This window comes from Lissotriton vulgaris, chromosome 6 (genome assembly GCF_964263255.1).
Source record: "Lissotriton vulgaris chromosome 6, aLisVul1.2, whole genome shotgun sequence".
NCBI classification, from domain to species: domain Eukaryota; kingdom Metazoa; phylum Chordata; class Amphibia; order Caudata; family Salamandridae; genus Lissotriton; species Lissotriton vulgaris.
This window is the reverse complement of record NC_141694.1, coordinates 832906300-832926021: the sequence shown is the minus strand read 5'-3', so window position 1 is coordinate 832926021 and position 19722 is coordinate 832906300. Positions and strand designations below refer to the sequence as shown.

General features: G+C 50.7%; 1 protein-coding gene across 2 annotated transcripts in view; it reads left to right on the top strand.

The window, feature by feature from the left end:
- LOC147708069 (potassium/sodium hyperpolarization-activated cyclic nucleotide-gated channel 1-like) overlaps positions 1 to 19722 on the top strand; it is a 1702968-nt gene that overhangs the window by 749273 nt on the left and 933973 nt on the right. The window contains exons 1-2 of one of the 2 annotated variants that reach the window (XR_015296489.1): positions 6373 to 6461; positions 13560 to 13692. Coding sequence is in view for 1 of the 2 variants with exons in the window: in XM_086925297.1 (XP_086781423.1) it covers positions 13560 to 13692 (133 nt within the window). In the remaining variant the exon portion in view is untranslated. Of the gene's footprint in view, positions 1 to 6372; positions 6462 to 13559; positions 13693 to 19722 lie in introns of those variants that run through there. The other variant, XM_086925297.1, reaches the window with a different exon arrangement.

Sequence of the window (19722 nt, the reverse complement as noted above, 5' to 3'; positions counted from 1 at the left end):
GAACACCACAAAATCTCACAATTGAAGTTCATTGTGTTGGAACACATTGAAAAAAAGGAGGGAAGGGACAATAATAAACAATCTGAAAGAGACACGTTAGTGATAGATTCCTTACCTTAGAAATATCCCCAGGCGTCAGACTGGATCCGGAAATTTTTTGTGTAGCAATACCCCTGCGCGTCGGTAGGCGTCGTCTGCGGCTCCGCGTCCGTCGTCGGCGTCGTTAGCGCCGGAATGACGTCGTCAGAGTACTCAGACGCCGCCCCTGCGCGTTGACGTCAGTTCTTCTTTTTTTCCGCGCCAGCTAGCGCAGATCCGGAGAAGCTCTACCCCCAGTCAATTTTTGACTGAACTTTTTGATCTTTTTGATCACTCTTTTTCTTCGAGTCTTCGACTCTATCGGTGCCGGTAGGGATGCCCGGGTTCAAGCCCTGCTCGAAGTGCGATCGACTGATGTCGGTCACGGACCCCCATTGCCGGTGCCTGAAGTGCTTAGGCCTTGACCATGACGATTGAACCTGCTCCGACTGCCGGGCCCTGACGTCGAAGGCTAGGCGGGAGCGGTCCCGCAAGCGACTCGAGCTGAGGCAGTCGGTCCGCTCCAGGTCCCGGTCCCATGGGAGGTCGAGGGACAGGTCGCGAGGTTGGAGTCATCGAAGCTCCGGGAGTGGACACCGGTCGTCAGGTTCCAAGTCCTCAGGTAAGAGGCATGAGAGGTCGGAACGACGTCATCGTTCCTCCAACCCACCCCGACGCTCGCACGATGCGGCCGGGGGCTCGGGCGACAACGCCCACGCGGCTCCGCGGGAGTCGCAAGCGTCGCCACCTGCCCCACACCTTCGGGTCCCTGGGCACGGCACGACACCGAAGGAGATCGAGCGGTACCTCATGGCCATGAGGACCCTCCCTCCTCAGTCGGTTTCCGTGACGCCTTCGGGCCCAACGGTTCCGTCTGGAGGTCCTAACGGGAGCTTCGGCCCGACGCCGTCGGGTGCTTCGGCCCCGGCGCCGCTGGCGACTTCGGTCTCGGCGCCGCAGGACCTCACCGGATCCGGCTCCGGATCCGGGTAGTCGCCGGTCGACCTTATGACCTCACCGGCGCCGTCCCCACAGGTGTCGTCCCCGGCGCCCATTGTGGGTGCCGTCCCCAATGTTTCCTGCAGTCCGACTCAGGCGTCGGAACGGCGCCGCTGGGCGCCGATTCCATCGGCCTTTGGAGATTTTTATCTCCATGAGGAGGCCCTGCCTACTAACCCTGGTTTACAGGACACAGGTGACGAGGAGGACTGGGAGGGGTCCGAGGACCCTCTGGCACAGGAGTGCCAGTCTCAACAGGACTGGACATATGAGCTTGGGGAGGCCAGTGGTATTGACACATCGCCAGACACTGGATTTGTCTCTCCTCCGACTGTGGCTTCGGAGGACAGATCTAGATATAGCGTAGTGTTGACGAAGGCAGCCAAGGCCTTAAACCTTGAGCTCCCCGTCGCGGCCGTGAGGACTAACCTCCTCACTGAGGTCCTCAAACCGCAGTCAAGCTCGGCCGAGCCTCTGCTGCCGTTCAATGAGGCCTTGTGTGACGTTCTTGTGGGCACTTGGTCCAAGCCCGCCACAGGTCTGCCTGTGGATAGGAACGTGGCCAGACGCTACCGCCCCGCCCAGGGCGACCCATGCTTTTTGTCCACCCATCCCACCCCCGTGAGCCTGGTCATCCAGGCCTCCAACTCCCAGACCGCATTCCCGTCGGCCCCGCACGACAGGGAATCCAAGAGATATGAACAGTTCGGGAAGAAGGTGTTCTCGTCTGTTAGCCTAGGGCTGCGGTCTGTTAATACCGCCTGTCCTTTGGGCCGCTACACCCACACTTTGTGGGACACGGTTGCGGACGTGCTGCCACAATGCCCGGAGGAGGTCCGGGCTAAACTCGCCCAAACCCTTACGGAGGGATGAGATGCGGCGCGTTATTCCATTCGGTGTGGGCTGGATACAACGGACTCACTGGGCAGGGCGATGGCAACGACGGTGGCAGTTCGACGCCACACCTAGTGGAGGTCTGCCAACTTCTCGGCCGATGTCCAGGCTACTCTTCTGGACATGCCGTTTGATGGCCGTCGCCTCTTCGGTGACAAGGCAGACCATGCGCTGGAACGTATCAAGGACTCCAGGGCTACGGCCAAGTCCTTGGGTCTCTCGGCCCCACGCCAGCAATCGGGTGCCTTTCGCTCCTTTCGTGGCCACGGAAGGGGCGTCCCCACACGTGCTGCCAGCCACGTGCCGCAGAATGTCCAACAGCGTGGTGGCGGCCGTGGGAACCGCCGTGGCGGCGGTCGGGGACAACGGCGAGGCCAGTCCACACCTCCCTCCACAGCACCCGCCTCAAAACCTTCCTAGTCCGAGTTTTCAGGCCCATGTGACGCCTGTGGGAGGCAGGGTTCGCCATCACCTCTCCCACTGGCGCACTATCACATCGGACAGGTGGGTGCTGCAGATAGTCCGAAGGGGCTACTCCCTCCCCTTCGAGGCGACCCCTCCATCCATGCCACCGCAATGCCACCGCGTGTCTGGGGATCACTTGCAACTTCTGCAAGAGGAAGTCACGGCCCTCTTGGCCAAGGGGGCCATCGAGCGCGTTCCTGGGCCAGAAGTAGGGTGTGGATGTTACTCCCACTACTTTCTGGTACCCATGAAGGGCAAAAGGGGCCTACGCCCTATCTTGGACCTACGGAACGTCAACGGCTTCCTCCGGAAGGAGAAGTTCAAGATGATGACTTTGGCTCAGGTCCTAGCTGCCCTGGACCCGGAAGACTGGCTGGTAGCGTTGGACTTGCAGGACGCTTATTTCCACATCCCCGTCCTGCCGGCCCACCGGCGTTACCTGCGGTTCACGGTAGGCCAAGAGCACTTTCAGTTTACCATGCTCCCCTTCGGCCTTACCAGTGCCCCACGGGTGTTCACGAAAGTGATGGCGGTGGTCGCAGCTCATCTGCGCAGGTTAGGGGTGTCAGTCTTTCCCTACCTAGACGACTGGTTGTTGAAGGCGGGCTCGCCCCAGACAGTCGTCAACCACCTCCAGACTACGGCCGACCTCCTGCACTTGCTGGGGTTCTCCATCAATGTGCAGAAGTCACACCTGTGTCCCTCTCAGAAGCTCCTCTTCATCGGAGCGGTTCTCGACTCGGCGCAGTTTCGGGTTTACCCACCCGAACAGCGGGTTCAGGATATACAGGCTCTGATTCCCATCTTCCAGCTGTTATCCCGAGTCTCGGTCAGGTTGAGGCAGCGGCTTCTGGGGCTGATGGCCTCCTGCATCCTTCTGGTGCATCACGCCAGGTGGCGGATGCGGGCTCTGCAGTGGGACCTGAAGTTTCAGTGGGCCCAGCATCAGGGCAACCTGTCCGATCATGTCTTGATCTCGGAGGGCACTGCGACACAACTGCAGTGGTGGCTCACGGACCGCGACTGGGTCAGTGGCAGATCCCTCTCCCTACCCCACCCGGAGCACGTGGTTGTGACGGACGCGTCCCTCCAGGGCTGGGGAGGCCATATGGGAGAGGCGGAGATCAGAGGCCTCTGGTCTCCGGCGGAGTCCCGGCTCCATATCAACATGTTGGAGCTGCGGGCGATTCGTCTAGCACTGAAGGCATTCCTCCCCTCTGTCCGGGGGAGTGTAGTGCAAGTGTTCACCGACAACACCACCGCCATGTGGTACTACAACAAACAAGGCGGGGTGGGGTCTTGGATCCTATGCCAGGAGGCTCTGCGCCTCTGGCAATGGCTGGAACATCAGGGCGTGACCCTGGTGGTTCAACACCTGGCAGGCTCTCTGAATGCCAGGGCGGACGAACTCAGCCGTCGGTGCATGATGGATCACGAATGGCATCTGAACTCGGACGTGGCGCAAGGTCTCTTTCTGCAATGGGGAGAGCCTTGGTTAGATCTATTCGCCACAGAAAAGAACGCGCAATGCCATCAGTTCTGCGCGTTGGAATTTCCAAGGCGGCACTCGCTCGGAGACGCTTTTCGTCGCGAGTGGAGTTGCGGTCTATTGTACGCATTTCCGCCTATACCACTTCTGCCCAGAGTGCTGAAGAAGATCAGGCGCGACCGGGCCCAGGTTATCCTTGTGGCTCCGGACTGGGCACGAAGATACTGGTATCCCGAGCTACTCAGCATGTCAGTCGATCCCCTGATTCGTCTGCCTCTTCGGGAGGACCTTCTGTCGCAGCAGCAGGGGACGGTCCTGCACCCGAACCTGTCCAGTCTCCACCTACAAGCTTGGAGATTGAGCGGCGACAGTTGAGGCCATTTGACTTGCCTCCTGAAGTCTGTGTTATCATTCTGGCAGCCAGGCGTCCCTCCACAAAGTCAGTATACGGCTGCAGGTGGAACAGATTTGTGGCATGGTGCACAGCAAAGGCAGTGGATCTCTCTTTCTGCACCCCTTTCTGAAGTGCTGCTCTTCCTTCTTTCCCTTGCCCAGCAGGGCTCTGCTCTGGGCACTCTTAAAGGGTACCTTTCAGCTCTTTCCGCCTTCTTAAGGCTACCTGATCAGCCTTCCTTATTCAAGTCCCCCATTGTAAATAGATTTCTGAAGGGCATCACACACATGTTCCCTCCTGTTCCGTTTGTGATGCCCCAGTGGGACTTGAATCTTGTTCTCACTTATCTGATGTGTGCTCCCTTTGAGCCGCTCCATAACTGTCCTCTCCATCTTCTCACATTGAAGACTGCTTTCCTGGTCGCCATCACCTCTGCCAGGAGGGTGAGTGAGCTCCAGGCTCTTTCTTCTACTCCACCTTTCCTATCTGTTCATCCAGACAAGGTGGTGTTGCGTACACGACCTTCCTTTCTGCCCAAGATTGTCACGGCCTTCCACATCGGGCAGTCCATTACTTTGCCCACCTTCTTTCCGCCTCCGCATCCCTCGAAAGAGGAAGGGAGGCTCCACCGTCTGGATCCAAAACGTGTGCTCTACTATTACCTAGATCGCACACGCCAATTCCGGGTGGATGACCAACTCTTTGTTGGTTACGTGGGAGCGAAGAAGGCAAAGGCAGTACACAAGAGGACCATTTCGCGGTGGATCATCTTGTGTATTCAGGCATGTTACTCCATGGCGAAAAAGGAGCCCCCTGCTGGATTGCGGGCTCATTCCACTCGTGCCACGGCAACAACAACTGCCCTGGGCCGAGGATTCCCCTTACAGGACATTTGCCAGGCAGCGACGTGGGCCTCGCTGCACACGTTCGCAAGACACTACTGCCTGGACAGTCAAGTCCGGAGGGATGGCTTCTCTGGCCGTTCCGTCCTCCAGGACTTTCTGGTGTGATATTGGTTCGCAGACCCACCACCGGGGTTGGTATTGCTGGGGTATCTATTCTAAGGTAAGGAATCTATCACTAACCTGTCTCTTTCAGATGCACAAGTTACTACTTGTGTAACGATATATCTGTAAGAGACATTAGTTAGTGATAGATTCCTTACCGACCCACCCATCCTCCCCGTTCTGCGAACCGATATCTAGGGTTAAGGTCATTCCCTTTCAGGGCCCTAGTTTCATGGCACCAGTGTTGGTTCTATCATGGCTCTGCGTATCTGGCGCAGAAAAGCTGTGCATCAGAACTGACGTCAGCGCGCATGGGTGGCGTCTAAGTACTCCGACGACATCATTCCGGCGCTAACGACGCCGACGACGGACGCGGAGCCGCAGACGACGCCTACCGACGTGCAGGGGTATTGCTACCCAAAAAATTTCCGGATCCAGTCTGACGCCTGGGGATATTTCTAAGGTAAGAATCTATCACTAACTAATGTCTCTTACAGATATATCGTTACACAAGTAGTAACTTGTGCTTTACTACAAAGAGAGAACTTTTGGATTCAAAAACTCAATTCCATCAAGCCGCTGGGTCTGAATGACCGTATTGAATTTGCCTGTTACCTATGAGCAGAAATAACAAGATCAAACTATTAAGGCCTTTCGGGCCCATGCTCCTGGTGAAATGAGGTGTTTTACTGTGTGTCGTCTTTGAACACATCACTGTTAATGCTAGTCGTTTAGATTATAGCCTTTCAGCAGACTTGTCATATTACATATTTCATCTGTTTCATATCACTGTCATCAGTATCGTATAACCATTATATTGCCGCATTTCATAATTGCCACATTACATTCATCGCACTCAATTTACTTTTTCCGTTTTATCCCATACACCTCGTTTATTTATTTCTTACATCTTATTTTATTTCATTACATTTTATTTCATAACCATTCGCTGGTCTATTGTAACCGCAGTTAAACTCGGCAGTCTTTTTTTCGTTTCCATTTAGACATCCGCATCACGTGACGGGGAAGCTATTTTTTTCCGTAATCAGCTTTCACTTTGAACCGCACGAAGACGTGTTCGCACGTCTCGAGGAACCCGTTTGTTAAACAGCTGCTGAATCTATATACTGACATGGTGAGTTACGAATGCCGATGACCCCGGGCATACCCTATTTTTATCTCATGTTGCAAACGATCACAACTGTTTGTTTCATTTTTTCATTTTCTCTGCATCTAGAAATTCGAGGCACTATTGATCTGAATTACCGTAAGTTTTTCCGTGCTTTAATGACATGGCCCCCTTTTTTAGGTCTCGGCATCGAGACCTATTGTCTTTGAGTTGCTCCTCAAGGGAGATAGACTGGTGCACGAGCGGACCAGGGTCTGTGGACGCGCACACACACAGGCAGGCAGGCAGTCACGAGCCGGCATACACAGACACACACTCAGAGACAGACACATGCACGCACACACACACACACACACACACACACCCTCCCTCTCTGCCCACTCCCTCTCTGCCGCCCCCCCTCGACCCCCACTCACCGGGCTCTTTCCCTTGCAGCGGGTCAGTCATGGCAGCAGGCAGACTCGGTGTCTTCTCTGGCGATCTTCAGCTGATGTGCACGCCCATGCTGCGTCTCGTGCGCGCCCACCACGCTGTTTCGCGCCCGTTGATCCTCAGCTTGTTGCTTACAGCCAGTGGGTTGAACTTGAATGTACCCGACAAAATATCCTTATATAACTAAAAACTGAGCATCATCTTCATCTCACGTTTGTAAAGGTAACCATGAATACCAATTGTGTTAAAATATATTAAATACGATAGATCACCTTCCACTCGCCCATACATATACTTTAAATTCCTTATTCATGATTTATTAGAACAAAGCAACGCAGAAGATAATTTTTGGTTGTCTGTGGGTGGGGAGATGGGGTTAGCACTCTCTGCCCTCTTTTCCTATCATTGACTCTTTGGCGCTTATAGGAAAAACCCAAGCTGCTTATACATTAGAGGAATTCTGCATAAAGATTATTATAGTGTGAGTGCAGAGTGCGCACAGTTCAGAGTGCGCAGAGTGCAGAGTGTGAAGTAGTGAGTGCAGAGTGAGTGAGCAGAGTGTGAGTGCAGAGTGCGCAGAGTGCAGAGTGTGAAGTAGTGAGTGTGCAGAGTGTGAATGCAGAGTGCAGAGTTGAGTGCAGAGTGTGAGTGCAGAGTGCAGAGTAGTGAGTGCAGAGTAGTGAGTGCAGAGTAGTGAGTGCAGAGTAGTGAGTGCAGAGTAGTGAGTGTGCAGAGTAGTGAGTGTAGAGTGCAGAGTAGTGAGTGCAGAGTGCAGAGTGCAGAGTAGTGAGTGCAGAGTAGTGAGTAGTGAGTGCAGAGTAGTGAGTGAGTAGTGAGTGCAGAGTAGTGAGTGCGGAGTAGTGAGTAGTGAGTGCAGAGTAGTGAGTGCAGAGTAGTGAGTAGTGAGTGCAGAGTAGTGAGTGCAGAGTAGTGAGTGCAGAGTAGTGAGTGCAGAGTAGTGAGTAGTGAGTGCAGAGTAGTGAGTAGTGAGTGAAGAGTAGTGAGTGCAGAGTGTGAGTAGTGAGTGCAGAGTAGTGAGTGCAGAGTAGTGAGTAGTGAGTGTAGAGTAGTGAGTGCAGAGTAGTGAGTGCATAGTAGTGAGTGCAGAGTAGTGAGTGCAGAGTAGTGAGTGCAGAGTAGTGAGTGCAGAGTAGTGAGTAGTGAGTGCAGAGTAGTGAGTGCAGAGTAGTGAGTGCAGAGTAGTGAGTGCAGAGTAGTGAGTGCAGAGTAGTGAGTAGTGAGTGCAGAGTAGTGAGTAGTGAGTGCAGAGTAGTGAGTGCAGAGCAGTGAGTAGTGAGTGCAGAGTAGTGAGTGCAGAGTAGTGAGTGCAGAGTAGTGAGTAGTGAGTGCAGAGTAGTGAGTGCAGAATAGTGAGTGCAGAGTAGTGAGTGCATAGTAGTGAGTGTGCAGAGTAGTGAGTGTAGAGTAGTGAGTGCAGAGTGCAGAGTGCAGAGTAGTGAGTGCAGAGTAGTGAGTAGTGAGTGCAGAGTAGTGAGTGCAGAGTAGTGAGTAGTGAGTGCAGAGTAGTGAGTGCAGAGTAGTGAGTAGTGAGTGCAGAGTAGTGAGTGCCGAGTAGTGAGTGCAGAGTAGTGAGTGTGCAGACTAGTGAGTGTAGAGTGCAGAGTAGTGAGTGCAGAGTGCAGAGTAGTAAGTGCAGAGTAGTGAGTGCAGAGTAGTGAGTGCAGAGTAGTGAGTGCAGCGTAGTGAGTGCAGAGTAGTGAGTGCAGAGTGGTGAGTGCAGAGTGGTGAGTGCAGAGTAGTGAGTGCAGAGTAGTGAGTAGTGAGTGCAGAGTAGTGAGTAGTGAGTGCAGAGTAGTGAGTGCAGAGTAGTGAGTGCAGAGTAGTGAGTGCAGAGTAGTGAGTGTGCAGACTAGTGAGTGCAGAGTGCAGAGTAGTGAGTGCAGAGTAGTGAGTGCATAGTAGTGAGTGTGCAGAGTGGTGAGTGCAGAGTGCAGAGTAGTGAGTGCAGAGTGCAGAGTAGTGAGTGCAGAGTAGTGAGTGTGCAGAGTAGTGAGTGTAGAGTGCAGAGTAGTGAGTGCAGAGTGCAGAGTGCAGAGTAGTGAGTGCAGAGTAGTGAGTAGTGAGTGCAGAGTAGTGAGTGCAGAGTAGTGAGTAGTGAGTGCAGAGTAGTGAGTGCAGAGTAGTGAGTAGTGAGTGCAGAGTAGTGAGTGCCGAGTAGTGAGTGCAGAGTAGTGAGTGTGCAGACTAGTGAGTGTAGAGTGCAGAGTAGTGAGTGCAGAGTGCAGAGTAGTAAGTGCAGAGTAGTGAGTGCAGAGTAGTGAGTGCAGAGTAGTGAGTGCAGCGTAGTGAGTGCAGAGTAGTGAGTGCAGAGTAGTGAGTAGTGAGTGCAGAGTAGTGAGTGCAGAGTAGTGAGTAGTGAGTGCAGAGTAGTGAGTGCAGAGTAGTGAGTGCAGAGTAGTGAGTGCAGAGTAGTGAGTGCAGCATAGTGAGTGCAGAGTAGTGAGTGCAGAGTGGTGAGTGCAGAGTGGTGAGTGCAGAGTAGTGAGTGCAGAGTAGTGAGTAGTGAGTGCAGAGTAGTGAGTGCAGAGTAGTGAGTAGTGAGTGCAGAGTAGTGAGTGCAGACTAGTGAGTGTGCAGACTAGTGAGTGCAGAGTGCAGAGTAGTGAGTGCAGAGTAGTGAGTGTATAGTAGTGAGTGTGCAGACTAGTGAGTGTAGAGTGCAGAGTAGTGAGTGCAGAGTGCAGAGTAGTGAGTGCAGAGTGCAGAGTAGTGAGTGCAGAGTAGTGAGTGCAGAGTAGTGAGTGCAGAGTAGTGAGTGCAGAGTAGTGAGTGTGCAGACTAGTGAGTGCAGAGTGCAGAGTAGTGAGTGCAGAGTAGTGAGTGCATAGTAGTGAGTGTGCAGACTAGTGAGTGCAGAGTGCAGAGTAGTGAGTGCAGAGTAGTGAGTGCAGAGTAGTGAGTGCATAGTAGTGAGTGTGCAGAGTAGTGAGTGCAGAGTGCAGAGTAGTGAGTGCAGAGTGCAGAGTAGTGAGTGCAGAGTAGTGAGTGCATAGTAGTGAGTGTGCAGAGTAGTGAGTGCAGAGTAGTGAGTGCAAAGTGCAGAGTAGTGAGTGCAGAGTAGTGATTGCAGAGTGCAGAGTAGTGAGTGCAGAGTAGTGAGTACAGAGTAGTGAGTAGTGAGTGCAGAGTAGTGAGTAGTGAGTGCAGAGTAGTGAGTGCAGAGTAGTGAGTGCAGAGTAGTGAGTGCAGAGTAGTGAGTGTGCAGACTAGTGAGTGCAGAGTGCAGAGTAGTGAGTGCAGAGTAGTGAGTGCATAGTAGTGAGTGTGCAGAGTAGTGAGTGCAGAGTGCAGAGTAGTGAGTGCAGAGTGCAGAGTAGTGAGTGCAGAGTAGTGAGTAGTGAGTGCAGAGTAGTGAGTGTAGAGTAGTGAGTGCAGAGTGCAGACTAGTGAGTGCAGAGTGCAGAGTAGTGAGTGCAGAGTGCAGAGTAGTGAGTGCAGAGTGCAGAGTAGTGAGTGCAGAGTAGTGAGTGCAGAGTAGTGAGTGCAGAGTAGTGAGTGTGCAGACTAGTGAGTGCAGAGTGCAGAGTAGTGAGTGCAGAGTAGTGAGTGCATAGTAGTGAGTGTGCAGACTAGTGAGTGCAGAGTGCAGAGTAGTGAGTGCAGAGTAGTGAGTGCAGAGTAGTGAGTGCATAGTAGTGAGTGTGCAGAGTAGTGAGTGCAGAGTGCAGAGTAGTGAGTGCAGAGTGCAGAGTAGTGAGTGCAGAGTAGTGAGTGCATAGTAGTGAGTGTGCAGAGTAGTGAGTGCAGAGTAGTGAGTGCAAAGTGCAGAGTAGTGAGTGCAGAGTAGTGATTGCAGAGTGCAGAGTAGTGAGTGCAGAGTAGTGAGTACAGAGTAGTGAGTAGTGAGTGCAGAGTAGTGAGTAGTGAGTGCAGAGTAGTGAGTGCAGAGTAGTGAGTGCAGAGTAGTGAGTGCAGAGTAGTGAGTGTGCAGACTAGTGAGTGCAGAGTGCAGAGTAGTGAGTGCAGAGTAGTGAGTGCATAGTAGTGAGTGTGCAGAGTAGTGAGTGCAGAGTGCAGAGTAGTGAGTGCAGAGTGCAGAGTAGTGAGTGCAGAGTAGTGAGTAGTGAGTGCAGAGTAGTGAGTGTAGAGTAGTGAGTGCAGAGTGCAGACTAGTGAGTGCAGAGTGCAGAGTAGTGAGTGCAGAGTGCAGAGTAGTGTGTGCAGAGTAGTGAGTGCAGAGTAGTTAGTGCAGAGTAGCGAGTGCAGAGCAGTGAGTGCAGAGTGCAGAGTAGTGAGTGCAGAGTAGTGAGTGCAGAGTGCAGAGTAGTGAGTGCAGAGTAGTGAGTGCGGAATGCAGAGTAGTGAGTGCAGAGTAGTGAGTGCAGAGTAGTGAGTGCAGAGTAGTGAGTGCAGAGCAGTGAGTGCAGGTGCAGAGTGGTGTGTGCTGTTGAGTGCAGAGTGGTGTGTGCTGTTGAGTGCAGAGTGGTGTGTGCTGTTGAGTGCAGAGTGGTGTGTGCTGTTGAGTGCAGAGTGCTGTGTATTGGCAATGTAAATGACAATGCCATTTATTTATGATTTAAAGAAAAAAAAGAAATGTCATGAGCAATGCCAATAGCTCCACCTTTAATGATGCCGAGACCATTGCATTGTAAATGCTTGTTATCTTACGGTTTCGTACGTCACTCGGTGTATTCACGAGCACTGTTATCACCTCACCACCGTCACTTCATGACACTCTAATGTCCCGTTTTTGGGAGCACACGATGTTACAAGCATTGCATGATATGATATTATTGTTTGGGGATATGTTCAAGTTTATCTTCATATGATAGTCTTTGATTGTGCTTATAATCTACTTTTACAGTGACGTTCCCTGAGGAAGGGCTCAAGAAAGCCCGAAATGCATTGGAGCCATGTATAAATTCATGATATTATGAAAGATTGAGCAATGAAATAAGAATGGAATGACTTACGAATTTCATTTATAAATTACATGAACAATTGCGAAGAACAGAAATTAAATAAACAAATATTAAACGCAAATTAAATTGTGGAGTCCTAACTTGTTAGGAACCAAAGACTGTGTGCCCTAAGGGGATGCAACTAATGTTTCATTAGGAGCACGTTTTTTGACAGAGTGACACGTGTCACATGCCAGGAATGGCCTCAAACCCTTACTGAAAACACTATTGGTTTTGGTGCCACTGACTTTTATTTCTCTGAGCTGTGTCAAAACAAGCACTTTTGGCAGAGATACTCTGCTGCATTGGCAGTATTATAATTGCCTCTGGAGTTTAAATGACCCCGTCATAGAACTGGTCTTTGATTAACTGCTGAGGAGCAAAGAAAGAGGATGTGAGTATCTTCAAGGCGGATTAATTGAGAGGTTGTTTTAACGTTCTGTTCCTGTGTAACGCTGGGAAATATAATTTTCATGTAATTTTGTTCTATGGCTGCTGAGAAGAATAAGGAGGAAATAAATGTAGAGTCCTCATCTCTGATCCTGACATTAAATCTTTTTGGATAAGATTCGTTCTATTCACCAGATACTGGCCAGCAATAGTGATAGAACGAAGTGATATACTAGGCTGGACAGTCTCCCTTAGTCCCCTTGCCCTTCTCCCTGGGGTGGCTCCTGAAGCAATAAACTGTTCCTATGGTGGCTAAAAGAGACATTCAAGCTGCCTGGAAAGACCCCGCCTCCCTGTCCATCGCAAATTGGCAGAAAGAAGTGGACTGGTGTGCCAGGCAAGAGAAACCAGTGTTTGAGGCAAGGGGTTGTCCTGCCAAATATGGGCGTATATGGGACACATGGCTGGGTTTGGTGAATTGAAGATATGCATGCGGGAAATGGGTAACCTAAGTATGCATAGTGTGATCAAATCTACCTTGTGAGTATTGGCCATTATTTGGCGAAGTAATTAACAATGTTGTATGCCAATGTATAGCATTGCTGTGTCTAGTATGTGAAAACCAATAAAATTGATAGTCAAATAAAAGATTTGTTCTAAGATTTCTGATTTTGTTTTGTCATTTAAGGTTAGAGATCAAGGAACTTTTTGGACCAGCTTGCTACTTTATTTTACATTTATAACTTTCAAATAAGTGCCTATGAAGCACAAGGAAATGATAATCGAAGTCTGCACCATAGGGATCATTATTAAAGTCATAAGTGATTCTCACACATTTCTAGTCTCTCCTTCAATATGAAAAATACACCTTTGGTCAGATTAAATGTATTTGTGCCCCACACAAAGAAGTGGGCCTGTGAGGCAACTGCTGCTACAAAGTGTGATTGAATATGGAAGTTGCTGGCTCCTTAAAGGAGCAGCACGTTGTTAGTCTTACTATACATGCAGCGGTGGGCATTTTTGTTTTCTTCATGTTTTAGTCATGGGGTTATTTTCTCCCTTTTCAGCAGGATTTAAGTTTTGTCTTGTCTAATGTATTGAAGAAGCCTTTTACCTTCTTTAACTGCATATGTTATTGTTTGAAACTAAAATATGCTTGGATCACTGCACACGAGTGGAGCTGTCAATGAAGATCCCTAAGATAAGGAACTAGAATAATAAGAAACATGTCCGTTTTTTGAATTATCTTTTGTGTGATGCTTTATTTAACATTGTATTTTTAAATTCCAATTAAAAATGATGTGATTTTTTTAAACAAGCACCTACTAATAGTTGCTTTTCTAATTTTGTTTAAATGCAGTGATTATTCTACTCCTTTCGCCCGTCTCTCCGATCCCCGAGCAATGGAAAGATTACATGCATACAGAATAATGTCTATGTTACGGCTATTTCGAGCTTCAAGACTTGTGAGATTTGCTTCTTATCTGGAAGTGGTAAGTTTTGCAAACTGATAAATATTGTAATCTTGCATGACAACCAAAAAATAATGAGGGAAAAAACGTATCCCTTTCTCTTATTTTGTCTGTGTTGATTTCCAACATCTTTGAAGAATTATTCACGTTAAAAGAACATTATGTCCCATTATGTCTTGCAATGTTCTGTAGAATTCCACTCTCACAGAGTTTATGTCAAGGATAACATAAAAGATGAACACTGAGCCCATCAGGTTCAATTTCAGTTATGTTGATATAAGGTTGAGCAAAAGTCTAATATGGAAAACCTGTTAAAATTCAGATATCCATACTATCTTAAAAAAGTTAAATAAAAGACTGGACAAGCTTTTATCCACCTCCGATGATACATATGCAGAAAGTTCCAGTTGTCTAATACCGCCAACTATATACAAACCTGGGATCATTCTAGTCTTTCCAAATTCTTACAGACAGCATTTGGTTTAATTACAAACGTGCGCTATTTTAATTCGGTCATGTATTCATGGCTTAACGGGCCTAGATTGAACCCCTCAGTGCCCCCACAAGGTTTTTTTTTCTCAGAGTACCCAAGTGAGGTAATCTTTCTAACATGCTAGACTAGTCTGGGGATAAATATGGAAACTTCAAGTAATCCTACAAGTGAGATATTTTTTAATACATTTAGTTTATCATGAATTACCTCCTCATCCGTCTTCCTGTCCCATTCCTTACATTTGTCCTTCTCACCCATTGCGCTTGGCATTAGCAGGCAGGGATGGGTGGGGCTCCCCTTACTGTTTACCCTTCTGTTATAGGTGTGTTGGTTGTTTCCCACTTTCGCAATGTGGTCCTTGAGGCGGGGGGCTGGTTTGCTGTGGCTTTTTTTGTTTCCCCACTGTACAGCATATGTGGGTTCCATTCGCTTGGCTCTGCCACAAGCCCGGCCACTCTAAGGATGCATTCATGTGGCATAATCTAGGACATCCATACATCCATCACCCCAAGATGAGATGCACAGGATCATGGGGCACTGGCCATACTGGGACCTGTGTAAGTTCTGTCTCTATGACCGACCAATAAGGGTCAAGGCTAGGGCACGTTCAAATCACGTGGTAGAAGTCTGCTGGTGCGTGGCCACAGCTTGTGCAGTTAGGGGAGGGAGGCATCCCTGCTCTGTGTAGGCACGCTGGGGTGATATAGGCCGCATGGAGGTCGAATAATAGAATAAGAAGGAGTCTGGCTGAAGTTGTGATAGTTTTGGGGGCCATTAGGGTGTCACACTAGTCTTCCTCCTCCAGAGGAAAGCGGATCCAGAGCTGCCGGTCCTTGTTAACAAGGGTATGGTATATTCGGGAGACCCCCACCCCTCCCCAGGTTCCCCATCATGACCTGAGCTTCTAGTGGGTTGAATTCGGGAAGAGATGTGCCTGTGGACATATGTATGTAGAGGGCATGACCGAGTTGTAGATATTTATAAAACCGTGGAGAGTATAACGTCCCAGCAGGTCCTGGAATGTCCTAATGCGGTCGCACACCCATATGTCGCCCAACAAAAAGAGCCCTATGTGGTCCCGTTGCTTGAACCATGAGAGTGCTGCTACTTCCCCCAGCCATGTGCCCTGCCAGAGAGGTGTATGTTGGGTCAGTCGGTTGTCCCATCGTGTATGCCTCAGAGCCGTGCGCCACGCCACTAGGACAGCCCTGGTTATCGGCAGGATCACGTTGTGTATGAGACATCTGTATAGATACACTTGTATTTGGGGGAGTTCCATGTTTCTGGGCTCGGTCATGTAGGTCGGGTCAGACCATACCCCAGTGAACCAATCGTGTATTACAAGAAGGCGGATGGCCAGGTAGTTTAGGTGTAGATCGGTCATGCCCAGACCTCCATCGAAGGGTGGGATCCTGCATTGGGTAAGAGCGACCTGGGGTCTCGCCTCTTCCCATAGAAACCTTGTGATCACCCCACCCAAAAGTGCGGGAAGTGAAAAGTGGTGTTCTGAATGATGGATAAGAAACGTGGGAGGATCATAATTTTGAGCAGCGCTATCCTCCCGAATGGGTTAAGCGGTAAGGTTTGCAAGCGCTTGAAGTCCTCTTTAGCCTTACGGACCAGCAGGGCAATGTTCATTGCCCATTCCAGCTCATGAAGCAGAGCGGCCCATACCCCTAAGTATTTGAATGACTGTCTCCTGATGGGAATGGTGAACTGCCAATTGAAGCACTTCCTAGAGAGGTGTAGGGGCACCAGTGTTGATTTCTTTAAGGGATCTAGGAACGGAGCTGGCTGGGCCTACAGGTAGAGCAGGACATCATCCGCATACAAGGAGATTTTGACGGTGGGGTGGATTCCTCAAGACCAGCCCTGGATCCGGTGGTCGGATTGAATGAGACAGGCCAAGGGCTCCATTGCCAGCACAAAAAAAAGGGACGAAAGGGGACAACCTTGCCTCATGCCCCTCTGAATTGGGAATGCCTTGGAGAGGGTTCCGTTAGTCAGGACCCTGGCCCTGGGGTTGGAGTTGAGGGCCCAGATAAAGCATTGGAACTGTTGTCAAAGACCCATCAGCTGCAGGACGTCCTCCACGTAGTGCCAGTCCACTTTGTCAAATGCTTTTTCAAAGTCGACAAGGAGGACCTCAAAATAGGGTGCAAGGCTCTGGCGACCAGCCAGGGCCAGATGAAGGCATCGTAGGCAGTGTCTAGTGCTCTGCGATGGCATGAAGCTGCATTGATCCGCATGGACCATATTGTGGAGAAAGGGATGATGTTGCTGGGCTAGGATTGTGGCATATAGTTTTATCTCTGTGTTGATAAGAGAAATTGGACGATAGTCCACACATCTAGGGGAGGGCGGTTGAGTCTTGGGCATTATGACAATAGTCACCATGTCGGTCTTGGAAGGGAAGGAGCCGACCTCAGCAATGTTTTGGTAGAGGTGTACGAGATGGTGAACCAACAAGTCTTGGTATGCCGCATAGTATTCTTGGGGGAAGCCATCGGGTCCGGGTGTTTTCCCAGCCTTCAGCAGGGAGGTCGCACCATGTATCTCCTCCAGGGTAATGGGGAGATCCAAGTCAGCCGCCTAGTCTTCTGAGAGGCAAAGGAGCTAGACCCCGGCCTGGCAGAGCACGTCTGGGAGGGCAGCTTCCAGTGTGCAAGCAGAGAACAACTGGGCGTAATGCCTATGCGATGGCTGGTGAGGTGAGCTGGGTGTTGCACAAGGGGTCTTGGATTTCAGGGACTATCGGGTTAGCGAGAGGTTAGGAAATTAATCTGTGTAACAGACTTCAGTTTTTGTCTCCCCAACTGTATACTCGGGCGACGGAAGAGCGACAGAGCATTTTGGCCGACTCCAAGGAGATCTGTTTGAACTCCTTGGACCATGAGCTGCCTATCCCGGTGAGCATCAGGGGTCCCAGTTTGGGTCGTTTCCAACCTTATGGCCTGTGCCTCATGGAGGGTCAGGAGATCGTTTTGTGCCAAGCGTTTTGCATGTACCCAACCCATGGCCACGCCACGTATAGTGGCTTTACTTGCCTCCCAGAGAGTGTCCAGGGAAGGGACCGATCCATGATTAGTGAGAAAAAAAAGACACAATTCCACCTCTATTGCCGTCCTCACTGCCGCTATCCTGCAGGAACCACGTGTTTAGTCTCCATACCGCCCGGGTTGTGTCTGAGGTCCCACCCAGGCGTAAGGATAGGGCTGAGTGGTCCGAGATTCCCCGAGGAAGTATAGCTATACTGGATACCCTAGGGCAATCGGAGGCAGGCAGAAGTATCAGGCCAATGCCGGAATGCATATGGTGGCCTGCTGAGGTATGAGTATGCTCGGTGCCGCTGGGATTCTATATCCTCCAGACATAACACAGGCCGAGAATGGCCACCTAGTCTGTCAACTTCTGTGCATGGGCTAGCCTAGTTGAAGAAGGTATGCCTGTCGCGTCAAGTGCTGGCTTAATAATGGCATTAAAGTCACCCCAATCACCGTCTGCCTCAAGGGTAGAGAAGGGGTTTGTGCCTGTGAGGTGTTGCAGAGTGGAGGTAAGCATGGTGGGTGGGACTTATATGGATGCTAGGTAAAGGATGTTCCCTTCTAGCTTCCCGGACACAGTCACAAACCTGCCCTGAGGATCCGTCACCACATGGTTAGGAGTAAAGGGAAGTCCTTGCCACATTAGGATTGCAGCCCCTCGCGAGACGCATTCAAAACCAGAATGCCACACTCTATTGAATCAGTACCGTGCTAAGAAGAGGCATTGGGTCCCGATGAGGTGAGTCTCCTGAAGTTGGAGTATGTTGGGGGCATGGCGTTGGGCGTACTTAAGGACCGCTACTCTCTTGATGTGATCTAGTAGTCCATTCACATTCCAGGGTAGAACATGAAGCAGCCTACTTGGGGTGGGTGACTGCATCGGGACGGGTGCGCGTGATGAATGGGCTGAAGATTAGTGGGCCACAGCGGGGTAAGGGCAGTGCAATGCCAACGTATGTACGCGGTTCGCTCTGTCTTACATATTTTTGTGGTGTCAGTTCGGGGAACAATTGTCGAAGTGCTGTCTGTCGTAAGAAACGGAAACCATAGCAGATTCAAACCTAAAACTGCCTATCCCGCCTCCCCCGCCCTATTCTTCCGGAACCAAAGCATCTGTCGCCCTGGAAAGGAAAAGTTAACAACAACAACAAGCTAAACTAAAATGCCTATCCAGGGATTGCGTGGTGATAGTGGACCCCTCCACAGTATCGGATGTAGCAATCTTCGTGGCATGCCACCGTGGTTTACATTGTCCGTGGTATATGTCTGTTCCAGCTGCAGCCAGTCTGGAGGTTCCAGAGCCATGTTTTCAGACGTCAGGCTGAGTTTTCAGATTGTCGGGCTCCTGGAGAGGTTAGGGTCTGAGGCCACAGGGTCTGGGTCCCCGGAAGGGTCAGGATCTCAGTGAGCGTCCTCCACAAAGCTCTCTCTACTGTTGTCATGTGAAGCTGAGGGGTTCTCATTGGTTGTGGTACCTAGGGCTCTTGAACCAATTGATGCAGATGGCCCCTTGCATGGTCTGCAGCCTCTGCGGGACTGCATGAGCCTCTTCTGCTGCCGAGGAGTGAGAGGGATGGTCTTCATCGCTCCGGACGGTCTGGCGGAGGGCGTAGAACAGATTCAAAGGGGTCTTTCTTCGGTCAGCCATGTGCATGCAGACTGCGGGGTGTCGAAAAAGAGCATCTTATCCTGGAAGATGACTCAGAGGTGGGCCGAGAAGAGGAGCCTGTATATAAAGCCCAGGTTACGAAGGTTCTGCTTGACCTCATTGTAAGAGCTACGCTGCTCCTGCACCTCTTTAGTAAAGTCTGGGAAGAACATTACATTGTGGTTCTGAAACTTAAAGGTACCCTGAGCCCGTGCCATGGTCAGGATGGCATCTCTATCCTTAAATTCAAGATCCCGGCTATGATTGGCCTGTGCGGAGCGCCAGGAGGTGGCTTAGGGGCAAGAGACCGATGGGCGCAATCAATAGTGATCCATGGTGATAACGCTCCCCAGGGCATCCAAGAGGTCAGCCAGGCTTCTACAAAGGCAGCTGCTCGACCCTGCTCAGTCCCCTCTGGAAATCCCATCAGGCGTTGATTATTACGATGTGACCGGTTTTCAGCGTCTTTAGCTCTGCAATGGAGCTACTTAGTGTGTTCTTGCAGGTGGGTTACCTGGTCCTTCAGCTGGTTGAGGTCATCTTCGACTGTGGAGATTTGAGCTTACGCTTTGGAAATACGAGCCGTGGTGTTCCGCAAGTCCTGGTGAATGAGGGCCATGTCAACCCGGACCTCCCCAATCTTGTTCTCCACCGAGTTCGGAGAGGCACTGATTGCCTATAGGATAGTCGGTAGGTCAGACCCTGGAAGGGGAGAGCCCCCAAACACCCTCTCCGCCGGTCCATGGTCACTTGTGGTGAATTCGTCCATTTTAGTTTGCGTCGGTGCTGCAGTTGATTTAGGGTCACGGTGTCTCTCCCCATCATGGACTCCAGGGGGGCTGCGTTCACTCAGGTGGTGGTATGGG